Source organism: Pseudochaenichthys georgianus, chromosome 7 (assembly GCF_902827115.2).
Source record: "Pseudochaenichthys georgianus chromosome 7, fPseGeo1.2, whole genome shotgun sequence".
Classification (NCBI taxonomy): Eukaryota; Metazoa; Chordata; class Actinopteri; order Perciformes; family Channichthyidae; genus Pseudochaenichthys; species Pseudochaenichthys georgianus.
Window position 1 is genome coordinate 12,943,737 of NC_047509.1, and position 16,958 is coordinate 12,960,694.

At 40.9% G+C, this 16,958-nt stretch overlaps 1 protein-coding gene across 5 annotated transcripts; it reads right to left on the reverse strand.

Annotated features, from left to right (window-relative positions):
* Positions 1 to 4,399: 4,399 nt before the first annotated feature.
* Positions 4,400 to 16,907, reverse strand: raf1a (Raf-1 proto-oncogene, serine/threonine kinase a). 5 transcript variants are annotated; one of them, XM_034086840.2, is made up of 19 exons: positions 16,457 to 16,907; positions 14,098 to 14,154; positions 13,786 to 14,012; positions 13,564 to 13,676; positions 13,338 to 13,440; positions 13,084 to 13,241; positions 12,529 to 12,618; positions 10,693 to 10,846; positions 10,238 to 10,297; positions 10,003 to 10,027; positions 9,252 to 9,367; positions 8,855 to 8,972; positions 8,622 to 8,706; positions 8,281 to 8,457; positions 8,149 to 8,195; positions 6,812 to 6,930; positions 6,567 to 6,698; positions 5,627 to 5,761; positions 4,400 to 5,526 (listed from the first exon to the last, which is right to left on the reverse strand). In XM_034086840.2, exons 3-19 carry the CDS (start codon positions 13,984 to 13,986, stop codon positions 5,386 to 5,388), a joined length of 1,974 nt encoding a protein of 657 aa, XP_033942731.1. In that variant the 5' UTR covers positions 13,987 to 14,012; positions 14,098 to 14,154; positions 16,457 to 16,907; the 3' UTR covers positions 4,400 to 5,385. The 5 variants fall into 5 exon arrangements, with proteins under 5 accessions (XP_033942731.1, XP_033942729.1, XP_033942730.1 ...); XM_034086838.2 differs by having other exon boundaries at positions 10,178 to 10,297; XM_034086839.2 differs by lacking the exon at positions 14,098 to 14,154 and having other exon boundaries at positions 10,178 to 10,297.
* Positions 16,908 to 16,958: the final 51 nt, after the last annotated feature.

The window sequence follows — 16,958 nt, forward strand, 5'->3', positions numbered from 1 at the left end:
ATATTTTATCACGCCCACATAAAATCAATTTCAAGGACCGCCTACTTCCATCTACGTAACATCGCAAAAATCAGGCATATCTTGCCTCAAAACGATGCAGAGAAACTAGTCCATGCATTTGTTACTTCAAGGCTGGACTATTGTAACTCCTTATTATCAGGGAGTACCAAGAAGTCAGTCAAGTCGCTTCAGCTGATTCAAAATGCTGCAGCTCGTGTACTAACCAGAGTTAGGAAAAGGGACCACATTACTCCTGTTCTGGCTGCCTTACACTGGCTCCATATAGAACACAGGATAGAATTTAAAATTCTTCTTCTCGCCTACAAAGCCCTTAATGGGCAGGCGCCATCTTACCTTAAATAACTCATTATACCCTACTACTAGGGCAGTGGTTCTCAAAGTGGGGGGCGCGAATCATAATTTGAATAATTATTGATTCGAAAATAATATGATGCAGTACTATTACGTCTGGGTCTCTGTGTTTCATTAAAGCTTGGCTCTGTGTGTGTGTGTGGAACGAGCCATTTTGTGTGCGCGAGCGAGAGAGAGAGCAGACCGGTACTGGAGATCGTTGTTGTTAGCTTCTGGTGCTAGCGAGCTACACTAACAGATATAAGGAGAATAAATGAAAAACAGATATGACAGTAAAAAAATAATAAAGTTTAAAAGGGTGATTTGTAAAATATCCATAAAGAAAAAGTAAATCTGTTTACAGTTCTGTTTCATATGAGTGTTGAGAGATGTATCCATAGATCTCTTCATTTTGCTCTCAAAGTGCACCAGATTGATGCATTTAACTTCAATATTTAAAAATAAATCTTCCCGGGGGAGCTTGCCCCGGACCCCCCTATGTGAGGTCCCCACACCACCTGTAAAAATAGCACTTGACCCCTGCTTACACCTATATGCCGTGAGCTGATTATCGAGCCTTCATTGTAACAGTCGCACTGTGTATATGCGTGGGGAGTGTTGCAGTAGAAAATTCCACTGTAGCGACCGGTACATTAATGGGAAACCCTAAATGTTTGAGCACCCTCTATAAAACGTCAAGCTACCCCACAGCACCCCCAAAAGAAATCTCTGAGCCTGACTATTTGTGTTGGGGGGGGGCCCGACTTTTTTTTTTCTCCAAAGGGGGGGCCTGACAGAAAAAGTTTGAGAACCACTGTACTAGGGCATTGCTTTCCAAGAATGCAGGGTTGTTGGTTGTTCCTAGAGTCTCTAAAAGTAGAATGGGAGCCAGAGCCTTTTCTTATCAAGCTCCACATTTGTGGAATCAGCTTCCAGTTTGTGTTCGGGCGGCAGACACCCTATCCGTTTTTAAGAGTGCGCTTAAGACCTTCCTTTTTGATAAAGCTTATATAGTTAGGGCTGATTAGATTCAGCCCCTAGTTTTGCTGATATAGGATTAGTTTGTCAGGGGACATCTTACTTCTTCCTTCTCTCTGTCTATACTTCTCTCTGCAGATATAGAGTCACAATTCTCTTGTCTCAGTGCCTTTGGTCTGACAGGCAGAAACAATCTAAATGTTTCCACAACTGGACCTAGATTATGTTTCGTCAGTCCTCGTTTTAAACCGAAAAGGCAATCCCTGAATGAAGTTTCCTGTGAATGTGAACAGTTTATTTTGTGATTTAAATCTAAGTGTTAAATCTAAGTTATCTGACTCTTTGAGTCAGATAAGTATATTAAAACATTCATCAAAACATGCAAAAGTACATTTAAATTGCACTCACCACTCTGTCAACATTTATCTTTTGCTCAAATTAAAGGCCCAACAAGGATTTATTTCACAAAGGCCTGCTCCAAAGCTGAACCTCAAGGCTGTAACCGCTTTTCTGAAAATGAATCCACAAATACTCACAATAAGTGTAAATAAGTGTAAATTGTTGTTTTGAATGAGATCCTAGCTTAATATACTGTTGTACTCGACTAAATGATATTTGGATGTTTTCAATTTGTTTGTCATTGTCATATCAGATACATGAGGGTGGCATACTTTCAGAAACTCTTCAAAGACAGTGTAAGAAAAACACATCAAATTTAGATTGGTTTGCATTTGATCCATTACACAATGCACCATCTCTTAGTTTGTTTTCCCTGTCATTTCAGATCCTGCCTTCAACTTATTCCCCTCACCTCATTTCCCCAGCCCCACTCCTCACCTGCAGCTCAGTCCCTTTTTATCCTTCAGAATTTATACCATCCTCTTTTAGCTGCTGCCAGATTGTCTTGGCTGCTTCTACCAAACTCTCCAGCGTATTCTAGCCTGTATTTACCTGATCTGGCTGTTCTCATCCAGCTTGCCTGTATTTTGGGCCTTGGGTATTATGTTTGCTACTGACTGTCTCATTGAATGGCTTAAGGATTCAATTTTGCCAGAACCAGTGAACATTACAAGATTAAACATGAATACCTACAGTAATAATAGTACTGTAATAGAATCGCTACTGAGTGAATATCCTGACTCTCTCTGCAGATATAGAGTCACAATTCTCTTGTCTCAGTGCCTTTGGTCTGACAGGCAGAAACAATCTAAATGTTTCCACAACTGGACCTAGATTATGTTTCGTCAGTCCTCGCTTTAACCCGAAAAGGCAATCCCTGAATGAAGTTTCCTGTGAATGTGAACAGTTTCTTTTGTGATTTAAATCTAAGTGTATGAGGTTAGACGAAGCAACAAACGAAGTTCTGGCTCATAAAATATAATACAATGTTATTAACATTTCTTTCAAGCATTGCATGACCGTAACAAATGATATGACGGAAACCTCATTTAGCACATTCATTACTTACCAAAGCGTATTTGTCAATCGGGTTTATTATTCTCTTGATAACGCTTCTTCCAAATAGAAAAATATCCCTAAAGGTGCACTTCATTATGATATTATTTGTTCTGCTTTATTGCTTTGGATGTTTTGCCTTTTTAGTTATACTGAATCAGCCAACTGGTGACAGTGTTACAACATCCCACCAGATCTGTAAATGCTTTTTTTCCACAACCAAGCTACCTTGACTGAGAGTACACAAGGATCCCTCAAGATATGCAATTACTGTCAAGTTAACAGACCTGGTGTGCTGTACCAATTACAAATATTGTGTTTTTAAGACATATGTATTCTCCTTGTACATTATGTGCACCGGAGGGCTTCAAATGTCCACATGACACTCAAAACGTACTTACATAGCACAAACCCTGCATACTCTGCACAGTAAATGTCAACCATTTAAATGATTTCAACAAAGAAAACACATTGTGAAGTGAGTGTGTATTTGTCTTATATTTGTAAAAACAACGATCATTTAACCCACAATTCTAATGATAACCTCAACATTTTGAGTTTGTTATTTTACTAGTATGATGCCTTTCTGTACTTATCCTCTTGTTGTTCCTGACAGCAGAGACTGGTCAGCACTGTGCACGTTCTGCCTACACATGACTCATCAGTGCATATGGATAACCTGATGATTAGCCTGTGTTTCCTTACACAAGTATTACTTTTAAAAAGAATGAGGTAGTTCAGGCTCCTTGTCATTTTAACAATGGGTTTGAATGCCATATTTTTGCTGATAATGGCATATTTTTGCATTGTTGTCTTGGTACTTTTTACTTACCACTATTCCTGCAAGTAGTGTGTGAAGAAGGCCGACACACCCTGAAGGAACAGCCACTAGATGGAGCTATTTGTAGGCCAGGCAGGGGTGTATGACTGTGTGCCTGTGTGGCTTGTCAGAAAGCAGAAATAGAACAGATAAACACATACAGCAAAACCGTCTTAAAAATAGAAGACCAGCGGTCAGTTGATGACTTTGCTCTTATTTCATTGCTCCACTTTTGATGACATCTGCACTATTGTAACCTGTGACGTGTCACTCAAGAAATGTGTTTTTACACCCTTGGCATACATTTAAATTCAAAATAATCCATTTCTAATTTAGTTCACATATTAAATTATGCCCATATTTACTATAAATGTGCACGCCCTTGCCCAGCAGGAACTACACGTTGCATGTTTACCCTAAAACAAAATATAACTGTCCTCTTTTTCCACAGCACGTCCCTCCCTTGCTAAATGATTGTTGTTCCACAGAGCCTGCCAATGGCTGTGTCGTACACAGAAGCATCAGCCAATGGAGGAATCCCCTGGTGTATGTATAATGGTGTATGCACTGGATCCCCTGTGAGGTTACACCACGTTGCCACTGCTAATGCAAACATTTCACCCCACCACAAAGTCTTGCACATGTGTGGGACTTTAGTGTGAGTGAACGAGAGAGGAGGCCGTACAAATCTGATCAAATGTCACCTGCTTCAAATGCTGGTCATATAACGTACAGTGTGTGGTCTAATTACATTTGTTCCCCTTAATAATAAGTACAACATTTAACAAACACATATTTGGCAAAGGAAATTAACTTAATTTTATTAAAATATCGAATCCAAGGACACAAAAAACGTTTAACCTCCTGAAAGAGACATCGAAAGACAACAAATACTAATTAGTTTCCAATCATTTAAAACATTTAAGACAACCGCCACATGTCCAGCTCATGATAACCTTCCCATGGTGAGGACTGATAAGAATGTGTGTGTATCTACAGATCTATGAAGCCATATGTATACGGTTAGGAAATAACCATTGCTTTTGCTAGTGTGTGCAAATTCCATTTTACCGTCATCACTCATGCTCGCTGTCCGACAGGCTGATAGTTCTCAAATGACCCCCCAAAAAAGACAATAAAAAAAGAAAAACAATTTCCCATTTCTACACCATTATCCTTTAAGACAATGCAAAATAAACTACTATTGTGCAACTAAATGGACTACCTCCAACGGCTTTGTGATGACAAGAGGAGGTGAATTGTGCAGGATCTTAGTCCAGGCTTTGTTTCCTCTTAAGGCATCTTAGCTTTAAATTCCTCTTCATCAGAAACCAGCGCGGTCAGACAGAAGGCTGTGCTTCACATCACAGAACCCAAATCCAGAGAGAAACATCTGTCTTCCTCTTGCGTTTCCTTCAGTGTCCATTTATCGTCGTCTTAGGTAGCTGTGCGTGCACTTATTTACAAATTGTCACCGTGGAGCCTCTGCATACTTCTTAATACGTGCAGCGATAATCAAGGCACCATCTTAAGCCAGCTTCTTCATGTGTTCTTCCCACTGCAATCCATCTTCCTTCAGATCCACTTCCTTCTCCTCTCTTACTCACATATTGTATTGATTAGATCAGGGTTTATATATGATTGTATGTACATTTGTAGGCTTACATTCGCATCTGTGTGTATAGCATTTGGGCATACTTAGCATTTGGACTGTTCTGGATAATTTGAAAGAGAAGGTGGAGGGGTAAGTGTAAGGAGAGGAGGCAGGGCTGTCTGAAACTCTAGAAATCAGGCAGTCTGGTGGAGGTCAGAGTACAGGCATTGATATCCTCAGTGTGAGAGGCTCTGTGCAGGGACGGTTCTGAGGCACTGCGGTTTATCTTAGGTAGGGCGTGCTGGAGAAGCTCAATGGAGGACAAAATCTATTAAAAAGAAGCATAACATGGAAAAGAATTTTTTTAATAATAATTATACAAAACAGTCTTTATCCCACTAGAAGTCTTTAATTAGAGAGTACTTCACCTGTGGGAAGAGCGGCCTCTCGTCCTTGGACTTCTTGATGCAGTCGGCCACCAACCTTTTCATGGCTTTGGGGCAGCTCTTGTAGAGCTTACTGAGGTCTGGGGACAGGTAGCCTCTTCCCACCATGAAGATAATCTGAGAGGGGGGGGGGGGGGTCACAGACAGATCAGACTGAGGGAGTGTTTTGAACATGGATCCCATTTGTAAACATTTAAGAGTTCAACTCATGACCCAAGTCAGTGCCACACCAGGAGGCACCTGATCAATCAGCAGATCATCTCAGGGATACGTTTAAAAAATACCCAGAGAGTAAAAAGGTGACAAGCATCTAAAACACGGGAGCTTTTGTGGAGGCATGAGTGCTTGATGCTGCTTAGATAATGGGTGATGGCAGTACTCCATGTGCTTGCCAGTCAGAAGTGGATCATAACAGCACTTGTGGGCACACTTTGTACAGCGACTTTATCCTATTTTGAATACAAATGCAATAAACTGAACTGAACAAGGAGCCAGACACGATCCAGACTTGGTCTCGTGGCCTGCGGGAGGACGAAAAACCACAGACACACATTTTCACTCCCATGCACCGCTTTTCAAACACACGGGCAGAGTTGTGTTACGGGGTCTAAAATTAGGCCAGTGGCTCCAGGAAGGCCGCCTCTGTTCCACGATGGGACTTAAGCCAGCTCCATAACCCCCCTCCAGACAGCGACCCAGTGTCTGTCCACCACCTTCTGGCCCCGGCTCGCTGACTGACACTGGGACACAGGCGAGGACTAGAGCTTGACTGCCTGTGGGTTACAGCTCTATTTTACATGACCAAACTTGTAACCCAACTTAAAAGTTTAGGCAAAAGTGTCTCAGCTATAGGACCTTTTGTAACACTAAACTATTGCCACTTGACCACACAATATGAAACGTGTAACTGATGAGACTTTACCTGATCTCTTGTTGCTATCAGGGAGTAAGGGAGCTCTCCCGTCAGGATCTCAAAGAGAACAATTCCATAGGAATAGACATCAGACTGGAAGCTGTAGGGGTTGTTATCCTGCATCCGGATAACCTCAGGAGCCTGTGGACACAATGAACACACATTTCTTTAGATCTGCTGTTGTGTCTCACATGAACAGAGTCTCACAGCAGTTGTCTTCATTGCTTCAGTGAAAGGAAGGCTGTGGTACTGACCATCCACAGAATGGACCCAGAGGGCTGCTCCACCTGATGCGAGCCGCTCCATCTGGCCTTCACTGTGGCCAGACCAAAGTCCCCGATTTTCACCGTGAGCCCTTCATGCAAGAAGATGTCTACACCGCTGTCAAGGAATCACAGCTGAAGCACACATCCTGACCACCATGAGGATTAACCTGTTACACCATTTTCACGAAACTGTGTCTCAGGGCTTCTTAACATTTAACAACCTATTAATGTGTCATACCCACTTAACGGGAAGAGACTCAGCTAACTGACGATATGAACCATTTTTACCTAAACAAAACACAACTCTAACGCCAAGCCTCTGAATTAGCACTAAGCGAAAGAGTGCTCAAGCACTTGGCACATAACTCACGGTAGCAATATTTCATACTTCATGCAATCTACACAAACTATATATCATATGAAAGCTGAGATTCCAATGGTATGAGTTTCATCACTGTGCGACCAAAACTCACGGCAGCGTAAGCCAGTAAAGACAACACACAACTTCACTTTACGGGGACAAAACGGCAAATACCTCTTACCTTTGCTGTTTTCTGATCAAAAGTTGTGTTCAAGGGCATTACAACGCATATACACGCTGCTGAAGGTCAGTCCAATGTCTCTGTCACTTTGAAATGATTACTGATAATCCATCATGACATTTGTGTCAATAAACGGTTTTCTATATAGTGTGACGGAGCTTCCGGTTTTGGGCATGCTGGCTGTGCATCACTCTCATTCACCAATGGTAATGTTTAGATGGATTTAGGAACTTCCCCTCGATTCTATTGGCTCTAACGGTTCAAAAGAGGTGTCAATCACCAAAATCGACAGATGGGTTCCAGAGATATGGCAATTACACCCACATGACCCCAGAGGTGGATTTCTTTTTCTAAACTTCTCTAAAAAGGTCACGTCACTTGTTTTGCATCAATCTTGATACAGAGTACTTCTATGTTATAGTTTGGACTCCTAAAGCTTTTTGTCTACCATCCCATCATTCAAGGGTGCATGGTTTTCACTATAAGTAATTGTTGTTTTTTTGGACGGAAACTATAATTTACATTTCTTTACTATGTATGTTCAATCTGAATTTACTTTAAAATAAAAACATCTATTCTGATTCTGACTTTTATATATCCAACTCACAGGTGTGTCATTGCTTTGAGAAAAAAGATTATTAATTTTGAAGATATGGTCATTTGTTCTGGGAATGTCATTTTTGAGCCTGAGACCTGAAAAACAGGCTTGGGGCTTAACTGGTTAAAGTGCATGAAGTGCTTTTATCTTTCACACAAAGCACACACGGCTAATAGAAAGGATACTGTTGGACTTCATGTCACGATGAATGATGTTCTTTGCATGCAGATAGCTGAAAATGAGAGAGAATTCTTTTAATGATATTTTGGTTTCTTTTAATTTTGTAAATCAGGAAAGATCCATTTGTCAGGACTTACTCCATGCCCTGAGCCGTCTGCCTGGCGATGTCGATGAGCTGGATTATCTTGAAGTTGGTCTCCAGGACGTGAAGGTGTTTGTAGAGACTGCTGCCCTCACACCACTGGGTCACTATGGCCAGGTTGTCCTTCGTCATGTAGCCCATGAACAACAGGATGTTGACATGTCGTGTTTTCCTGTGAGGTAGAAAGGAAGAGGAAACGACACATTGGAGAGAACATAACATTTTGCGGTGAAATTGAAGGATTTCAGCTATTATATATATTTTTTTTTTTAAACAGCTGAAAAACCTAGCTTTAAAAAGGGTTGTTGTGTAAATGTATTGATGTATAACCTTTACCTCAGGACTGCCACTTCATTTCTGAATGCCTGAAACTGCTCCGGTGTTGGGTTGGTCACCTTTAATATCTTCACAGCTACATCACCTACAACAAAGAGACACTCTGCTCAGATCCCCATGATCCCCTGTGAGCCCATATGAAAATCCTTATGGGCACAGGTGAATCTTTTTAAATTGTTAAGTGTAGTACGGACAAGTGAAAGTGCCCTGCCCCATCTGAAATACATTCCTACCATGCCATTTCCCTTTGTACACGGTTCCAAATGAGCCAGAACCGATGCGGTTGTTCAGATAGACCTCGCTGGCCTCGATCTCCCAGTAGTAACTAGAGTCCCGCTTGTCCCGAGGCCTCTGGAGGAACAGAAATCAAGAAGGAGCAATTTATGGGAGACTCATAACCAATCAATCAAACCAGTTATCAACTGACACTGTTCTCCATAACTGGTCTGAAAGAATTTTCTATTTATATACAGCATACAAGCAGGAAATAAATGGCTGCAGGATTGTTTTACTCACTAGAGGAATGCAGCAAAGTACTCTTCTTAAAAAACTACTTTGAAAGTGTTTTGATAGTAAATGTCATTAACTACTTCTACACCGGCATACAAACACACCATGCATCGGACTTACAATTTTATTTTTCTCCTGAGTGTTGAAGGACGGTGCCCTCTCTCGCTGGTTGGGGGCGGGGGCTTTGGACGGAGGCTGGGACCAGCCTGTGGGGCTCTGGCTGGGGGAACTACCCGCTTCAAGATTAGAGAAAAAGGTGATTAAGTATGGATTCACGATTGAGGCTGCTTCAAAATCCTTTACTACTGAATCTACACGGAGGATGACATTTATATAGTGTTGGATATTTAAGATTTCATAAAATGCGATACAAGAGTGATCTATATGCCCACAACAATAGAAAAAGGCCAATGTTGACTCCTGTCCTATCCTCCTCCTTCATGCTTCCATCAGGCTCAACAAAAGGGAGCTAAGACAGCCAATGATAAAATAAATAGGTGACACATTTGTTGATATGAATGAATGTAAAAATGGTGTATTAAGATTAATTACAATGTCTGGAGAGCCTTTTTTCCTTGTTTGATGGTTAATCACATACAAATTAATCTTGTATGACCATCCTACCACCTGTAGTGTTACGCTATGTTTTTACGTCTATTAAATATTATTAATGCTTTGATGAGAAATGTCCCAATTTGGTGGTAAACAGAGACAGCCAGGCAGTCAAGAAACAGAACAATTTTTGAATTATTACACTTGTTTCAAATGAATGCACAATCAAAAGGGGGAGATTTGAGTTGACAGTGTAAGGAGGAAGTGTGATGCAACACAAAAAAGTACCCAACAGGAGAAAAGTAGAGCGGGTACTTACACGAGTCATGATCACGCATTGCATCCTAGAGACAAAAGAAATGGTGTCAGTAAACACAGTGAGCAACATGCCGTGCAGTCACTCATGGTTTGACTTCCGTACTGAGATATGAATGCAGATAGTCCGTTTGCAATGCATGCAATTCAGACTGCACACAGACGCACCGCTTTCTAACCTTTTCTGGTCTCTCGGATGAGGCCTCAACAAAAGACTGGGAGAAGTGCACAATACCTACTTTCCTCTTCAGCCAGAATCTATGGCACCAGGAGCTGGGGGACGTATTCAGGCAGTCTAGCTACTCCCCAGCAGGGCACACAATACAACAGGCAAGTGAAGACAGGGGGGAAAAGGGACAGAGTAAAGCAAAGTAAGGAAGGAGCGAGGAAAATAATAGTTCTCAGTTACTACCTGAACAGAATATAGAGGAAATAAATATAGAGCTGATTATGCAAGAACATGAGTGAAAAATGCAGAAACTAGACGTGAACAGGGGGCAGTCAAGTGTGGCACATTTTAAGATAACATAAAACAGGCTCAACCCTATTGAGGTGAATCACTTAACACAGATAAGAGGTAGAAAGAAGCAAGGCGCAGATAGTTGGAATGCCTGAGATGTACGCAGGAGGGCAGGAGATATTTTAGGAGTGGCTACAACCTACAGGAGTACCCAAGAGGGTGGTGTGTAGTTACCTCAATCATGCTGCAGTCTACAGGCAGGGTAGTGCTAACCATGTGGACGTTGGGTGTGGAGGTGGAGCGCTGCCTCTGGGAGAGCCAGCCGCCAGCGGGCGTGCAAGGCGCGGTGTAGTTGAAGGCATGAGGGGTGGAATATCGGTGGGCCGAGCTGTAAAAGGTGGACGAGGACCAAATATTACCACAGAGCCGCTATTGTTCGTCTACGTCTCTTGTCACTGCTTCAAAATGACATGCACCAATGACATTTGAGCAAACAGTGAATTCAGTGACTTCTTTATAATCTGGACGGCCGTGGGTGTGGTGGTGGTTGATGCAGTGGCTTTCAGGTTTCGTTTTTATTTCCCCCCAGTCAAGCATCATATGTTGAGGTTGTGTCGTCAACAAACTGCTACTACGCATGCATAATACTATGGGGGGAAAACACAAATGGTAAAGCACACTGTGGTGAAGTAGTTTTACTTTGGCCTTCCCCATGTTCGGCTCACTTGACAAAGTAGAGCTATTTTGCCCTTGATGTTTGCCAATATCCGTATTGGCTCAGCTGAGGACAAAGCTCACCAGCCCAATATGTAAATCAGCTAACAAACCAAATGTTAGTCTGACTTGAGATGTTCACTTTAAAAACGCACAAAACCTGATCCAGTTCAAATATCCAAAAACATATGAACAAGAGTGTTCCTGTTACTGGATTATTAACAGCTGGACTGTAGCTGCGGTTTAAAATGGGCCGATGAAGAGTGAACGACGTATATAATCATAGAGATCATATTAAATCACAATTACAACCATGCACTGCTCTCTTTAAGAACAATCCCCCTTCTGGCAGCACGGGACTATGTTTCCAAAGAGTATTTGAGATCGCTCTGCATGGAACAACTTGATACTCTGCGAGCGCTAATTTGGCAGCTTAGAGTGCTTTTTCACCATTTTAAATGCTGCTGAAACAACAGGCTCTTTTCACGCCTCTCATTACATCAGCTCTTGGACTGCTAAAACCTCTTAAAGCGGAGGACGTCATTAGAAATAGGATTTAATTCAATTCAGATTAGGTTCCTTACACATTACAATAAAAACTGATTTGCAAAAAACAGGAAATGATCATGTTCACAGCTGCCTAAATACGCCATTGTTCAACACTTGGTTCTTTGTCAGGGTCCCCGTTTTGTTCATGTTGTGTACAAGGAAGCACTTGATGCGTTACATGTTCCTTATGTTAGACGTTGCGATATGCAGCAAAGAGGAAGACTGTGAGCAAGTAAACAATGCCGGGTTTGAAAAACTTTCAACTGTTTTATGTGAAAGAAAATACATTAGACTAATTTGGTAGAGCAATGATACACACAATGCGCTTCAGCAACACTGAATGTAGGGCAGCTCGATTATGGCAAAAATCATAATCTCGATTATTTGGGTCAATAATTGATATCACGATTATTAAAAACGATTATCCATTTACTTTGAAAACATCAATTTATTGGAGAAAACAAATTTGAACAGTATGTTTTTAACAGTTGATTACCCTGAACTTTAAGTATAATTCAACTGAAAAAACAATACAAAAAAAAAAAAGGTAATAATAAAAATCCTTTTATTTTGATTACGTTGTTTTCGTATTCGTTGCAAGCCATAATCATAATTGCGATTAAAATATGATTAATTGAGCAGCCCTAACTGAATGTAAGCATACATTTGGACAAAAATGTCCTTTATTTGCACCTAAAAATGGGAAAAACTCCATCTTGAGGGCAAAGCTACAGTAGATTTGAGTATTTATCTTAAACCCAATGAGTGTGGGTTGTGGATCGATCAGAGATAAAAGTGTTGTCTGACCTTGGAAACCGTGTCAAGGATTCTCTCATTCGCCGGGACGTGAGCGAGGGCAGGGACGGGCCGCTGCTGTCGCCAGGTGTCGGACACAACCTGAAGATCGACAGCGATAAAGACCCTCAGTGCGTGGGAATGTGTCAGAGTTTAATCAAATAACAGCCGACTGCTAAAGAATACAATGGTTGCCGGGTGAAAGGCTTTATCTCGCCACTGTCAATGATATGGATCCTAAAAATGATAACTATCAGTCCTGCAGCCTGCATGCAAAATAACACTAATAAGCTTCTATTCTCAGTGTGAGTACGCAATCCATATATAGGAGCTTAATCAGGAGACCTGTAGTATCAGCAGAACATGCTTTCTCTTTTTTATCTCAACACTATTTCTCATGCACTATGAATCCAACCTCAGCTTTGATTAGATTCAAAATGTAAGTACATTATAAGCTTAAGCTAAAAGAAAGCGTGGCTCTACGATGGCAAGTATGTCTGTCAGTTATATTTCTATAATGATTCATCATAATGTAGTGTTACAGAATGTGCTATTGAAGACACTTACAGGAGTTGTCTGATGTTACTCCAGTCCACACACATCGTGGGCACTTTGGTGCTGCAATGCTCATGGAATTTGTAGCCGCATGTTTGGCAGCGGAAACCGTTCAACAGAAACTTCTGGCAAATATCACAGAACGCTAGTTTCAGATATGTTTTCCGAACCTGAAAATGACAAAGAAAATACACATGTATTACTTCAGCAGTGATACTATGAACTGAATTAAGTGTAAGCTTAAAGAAAATACTTCAGATACTCACAAAATTATGTGTGGTCAATGGAACATGATCTAAAACCTCCACCTGTAGCTCTTCTCCAATCAGGGAGGAAGAATCGGTGTGCCAATCCATTCGTAATTTTTTACTTTTAAACAAAACAACAAAAAGCTTTAGAGGGATGAGGGGATATCAAAGCAAGCTAAATAACATTAGCAGGAAATAATGTGTTTAGTTCAATCTCTGATGTTTCAAACAGTCCTGAGCTCACCTCCTCTCTCCTGGTTGCAGCCTGAAGACAGCGCAGCACTGAGGCTGCAGACCTCGCACCTTTAGTGCTTTAATCAGGCAATTGTACAAAGTCATACCTGGTCGCACGTTTACCTGAGGGGAGAAAAAAAGGTTAACTCTTCCATATTCTTGTAAGTAACTGTACATCAGTATTTCATCAGCCTTGTATGCCATCTTTTTCCAGCAGGAAAAAGCGACTCACCACGGTGCGCTGCTGGTTCGGGAGGTAGACACGGATAGTGCTGCTAGTCTTGGAGTCTGGGATCTTGCTGTCGTCCGAGGAGCGGCGCTGGTAGGGAAAGCCCTGGACCATGGTGGGGGAAAGGCACGGGCCCTCAAACGCCGAGTCCTTCATTCCGAAGCCGTTGCTCAGGGTCTTCCACGCTCCCTGAAGGTGCTCCATTAGTAAAGCCAAGTGCACTCAATGGTCTGAAAAAAAAGAAAACCACATACAGTATAAGCAGTGCAAGGGCTTCAAAGCAAAGTCTAATCAATATTACATTAGTTCTCTTACTTCTTTGGGAGGATATTGGTGGTGTGCAGACGCAGTGTTGAAGTGTAAAAGAGTAGTCTGCAGATTTAAATAGAGGGTAAATGATTTTCCACCATGAAAAGTATTTAAGTTAAATTTGCCAGGCAATCTTTCTGAGGATGTACAAGTGGTTAAATGCATAGTCTCAACCTAAATCTATCTCTAGAATATCAAACACGCTATGTAGCTTCAATTGTGGCATTTTGTTTACCACTGAAAAAGCAGCTGTGGTATCACAGACAGAAAAATGTGACAGAACAAAGATGTGTTAATGTATCGAGAACTTGTTTGATCTAATCTCATAACCTTATCTCTCAGAATGCAATCAAACCTCTCATAGGACAATGCAATGAAAGCGTTGTACTGGGTTATATCTGTAGCTTAGTAGCAAACCCTATCAGAAACGTGAGAGAAAAGTCAAGCGAATGTGTCGGTCGGACCAGTTTAGTGGTCCAATGTGCTTATTAAACTCTCAACCCACACTATATCACACTATAGTAGTAGTTTAAGGAATACCACATGTGCTTTTTTAGGATTAAACTAGCCATTGTCCTTTCCCTTTCATTGTAGGTGGAGCAGCAGAGCTATGTAGACAAACTAATCCACTCAGACCAGGAGAATCTCAGGCCACCACAGAGGTCAGTCGTGTTATTTACATATGCTTTCAACAGACTCTTTCTTTCTGCATGGTCAGGCAGCAAAAGAAAACTAAAACTTAATAGTTTGGATCATACAAGTTTCACACATTAGGACTATTATTATACAAAGAGAATGAATAATTTAAAAAAAACTGGTTAACTAAACAAAGAAATATGTGCTTCTTCCAAACCAATTTGTTCTTTGTCAACTACTCAGTGACTTGAAGAAAAGAAAAAAAATTAAGTTGGACCTACCCATCCTCAAACAAATGTGATCCCTCTTTCACTTTGATTTCAATACAAAGAGTTAGTTCAACTTGTATATCCAGAAGTGACACTGATTATTGATCTTCGTTTTAATTGTCTATACTTTTACTCAGCAAAACTCCTAATTATCTCTGGTGTGTCCCAAACAAAGACCTGTTAACACTGAGGAGATGATTTACTGCAGTTAGTGGTTACCTGTCACAGCAGACACACCAGTGTGTCAGAAAATCAAGAACTTGGAAGACTGTAATTCTTCCACTCTTCCTAACATGATACAGGAATCGTGTTCAAAGCAAGCACTGCGATCCATCCATAACAATGTGTATCAACAGTGAAGTCTAGACTTTACTCCTCTCTGCTTAGATCTGTTCTACATAACAGGTCAGTCTACATAGCACAGTCAGCTATAAAATAACAGCACAATGGTTGCATCCACAGCAGAGTTTCTATGACTTCGTCTTTAAAGTCATAGGTAAGATCAATGTCAGCACATCTTGAGCAGTGGTGCAAAGTAACTAAGTACATTTACTCAAGTACTGGAGTTAAGACACTTGCACTTTACCTGAGTATTACTTTTTTGTTGCTACTTTGTATCTGCTCCACTACAGATCAGAGGTAAATAGTGTACTTTTACTCTATTTACTTATACACTACATGTATTTAATACATGTAGTTACTTTGAAGATTTTGATTAATGATGTGAAATATAAACAACCATTAACAATGACTTTGGTTACACATGGGGTAAATTCACAAGCTACCCTACAGTATAAAAAGTAAACTTCACCCTTACCAGCTTTGATAAACACAATAATTATAACCAAAACATGTTATATATCAATCTGGAAAAGGCCAATCTGCATAATGAGTAGCCTACTTTTACTTCTGGTACATTTTGATGCTAACACTTTTGTACTTTTACTTGAGTAACATTTTGAATGTAGGACTTTTACTTGTAACAGAGTTTTCCTACGCTGTGGTAGTTCTACTTTTACTGAAGTACAATATCTGAGTACTTCTTCCACCTCTGATTTCAGGAGAGTTGTGTAGAGAGGCTCGCTAAAGTGACTTTTGAACGGCTTCAATTGAGTTCCAATAAATCCAAACTTACTAAACATACTAGTAAACTACGCCTACCACTGAAAGGCGTGCATGATTTAGGCTACACAACCACAGAAGCTATTAGTAGCTACGTGTGTTTTTATAAGGCCTGGTAGATCCAGTTATTGCTGTGAAATTGCCTGAAGGCCCTCAGCGGCAAACTCTATCGTTAAACTTCACTGCACATTCACCCTCCATTCAAATTTCACTTGTTCAAGCGATGCATGTCGTGGTCATGTGTCCTAAGGAGAAGCAGTTTTACAGTTGTAGTTAACATTTCAAACCCAATTCAAAAGAGTAGCCATGCTAAGAGCCAGTAGCCTATGTGTGCTTACCAAGAGAAGTTAGAGAAGTTGTGCTCCGCCATAACTTCAGGAAAAAGTGGCGTCGGTGACATCATCATATTTGCAACGCATTCAAAGAAAAGGGAAAAAGTCGAACTTCTTAAAACCGTAAAGTTGTATCTAATAACCTTGTATCCGGTAAATGTTGCAATATTGTTGGACGTGAAGGTCATAGGCTTGTCGCTTTTACGAGCCACAAAATATAATAAGAGGAAAAGTTGTATATCCCAGTCGTGGTAAAAGCGAAAAAATCCGTCGGACCCTCAAAGTGACACGACGAGGGATACTGTTAAAGTCCCGTGAAGCACTTTCAAATTAAAACTCCCATTAGTTGCTCGGCACGTCCTTGCTTTTCAATCAATATTTACGTTGTTCAGGAGGAGGTGAACAGGTTTGAGTTGGTGTCGTGCGTCCGTCTGACGCCAGTGATTGAAACAGGACCTTGCAGTCATAACAAGAGTTGCAAGCATCACTCACACTGCGCAACTATAGC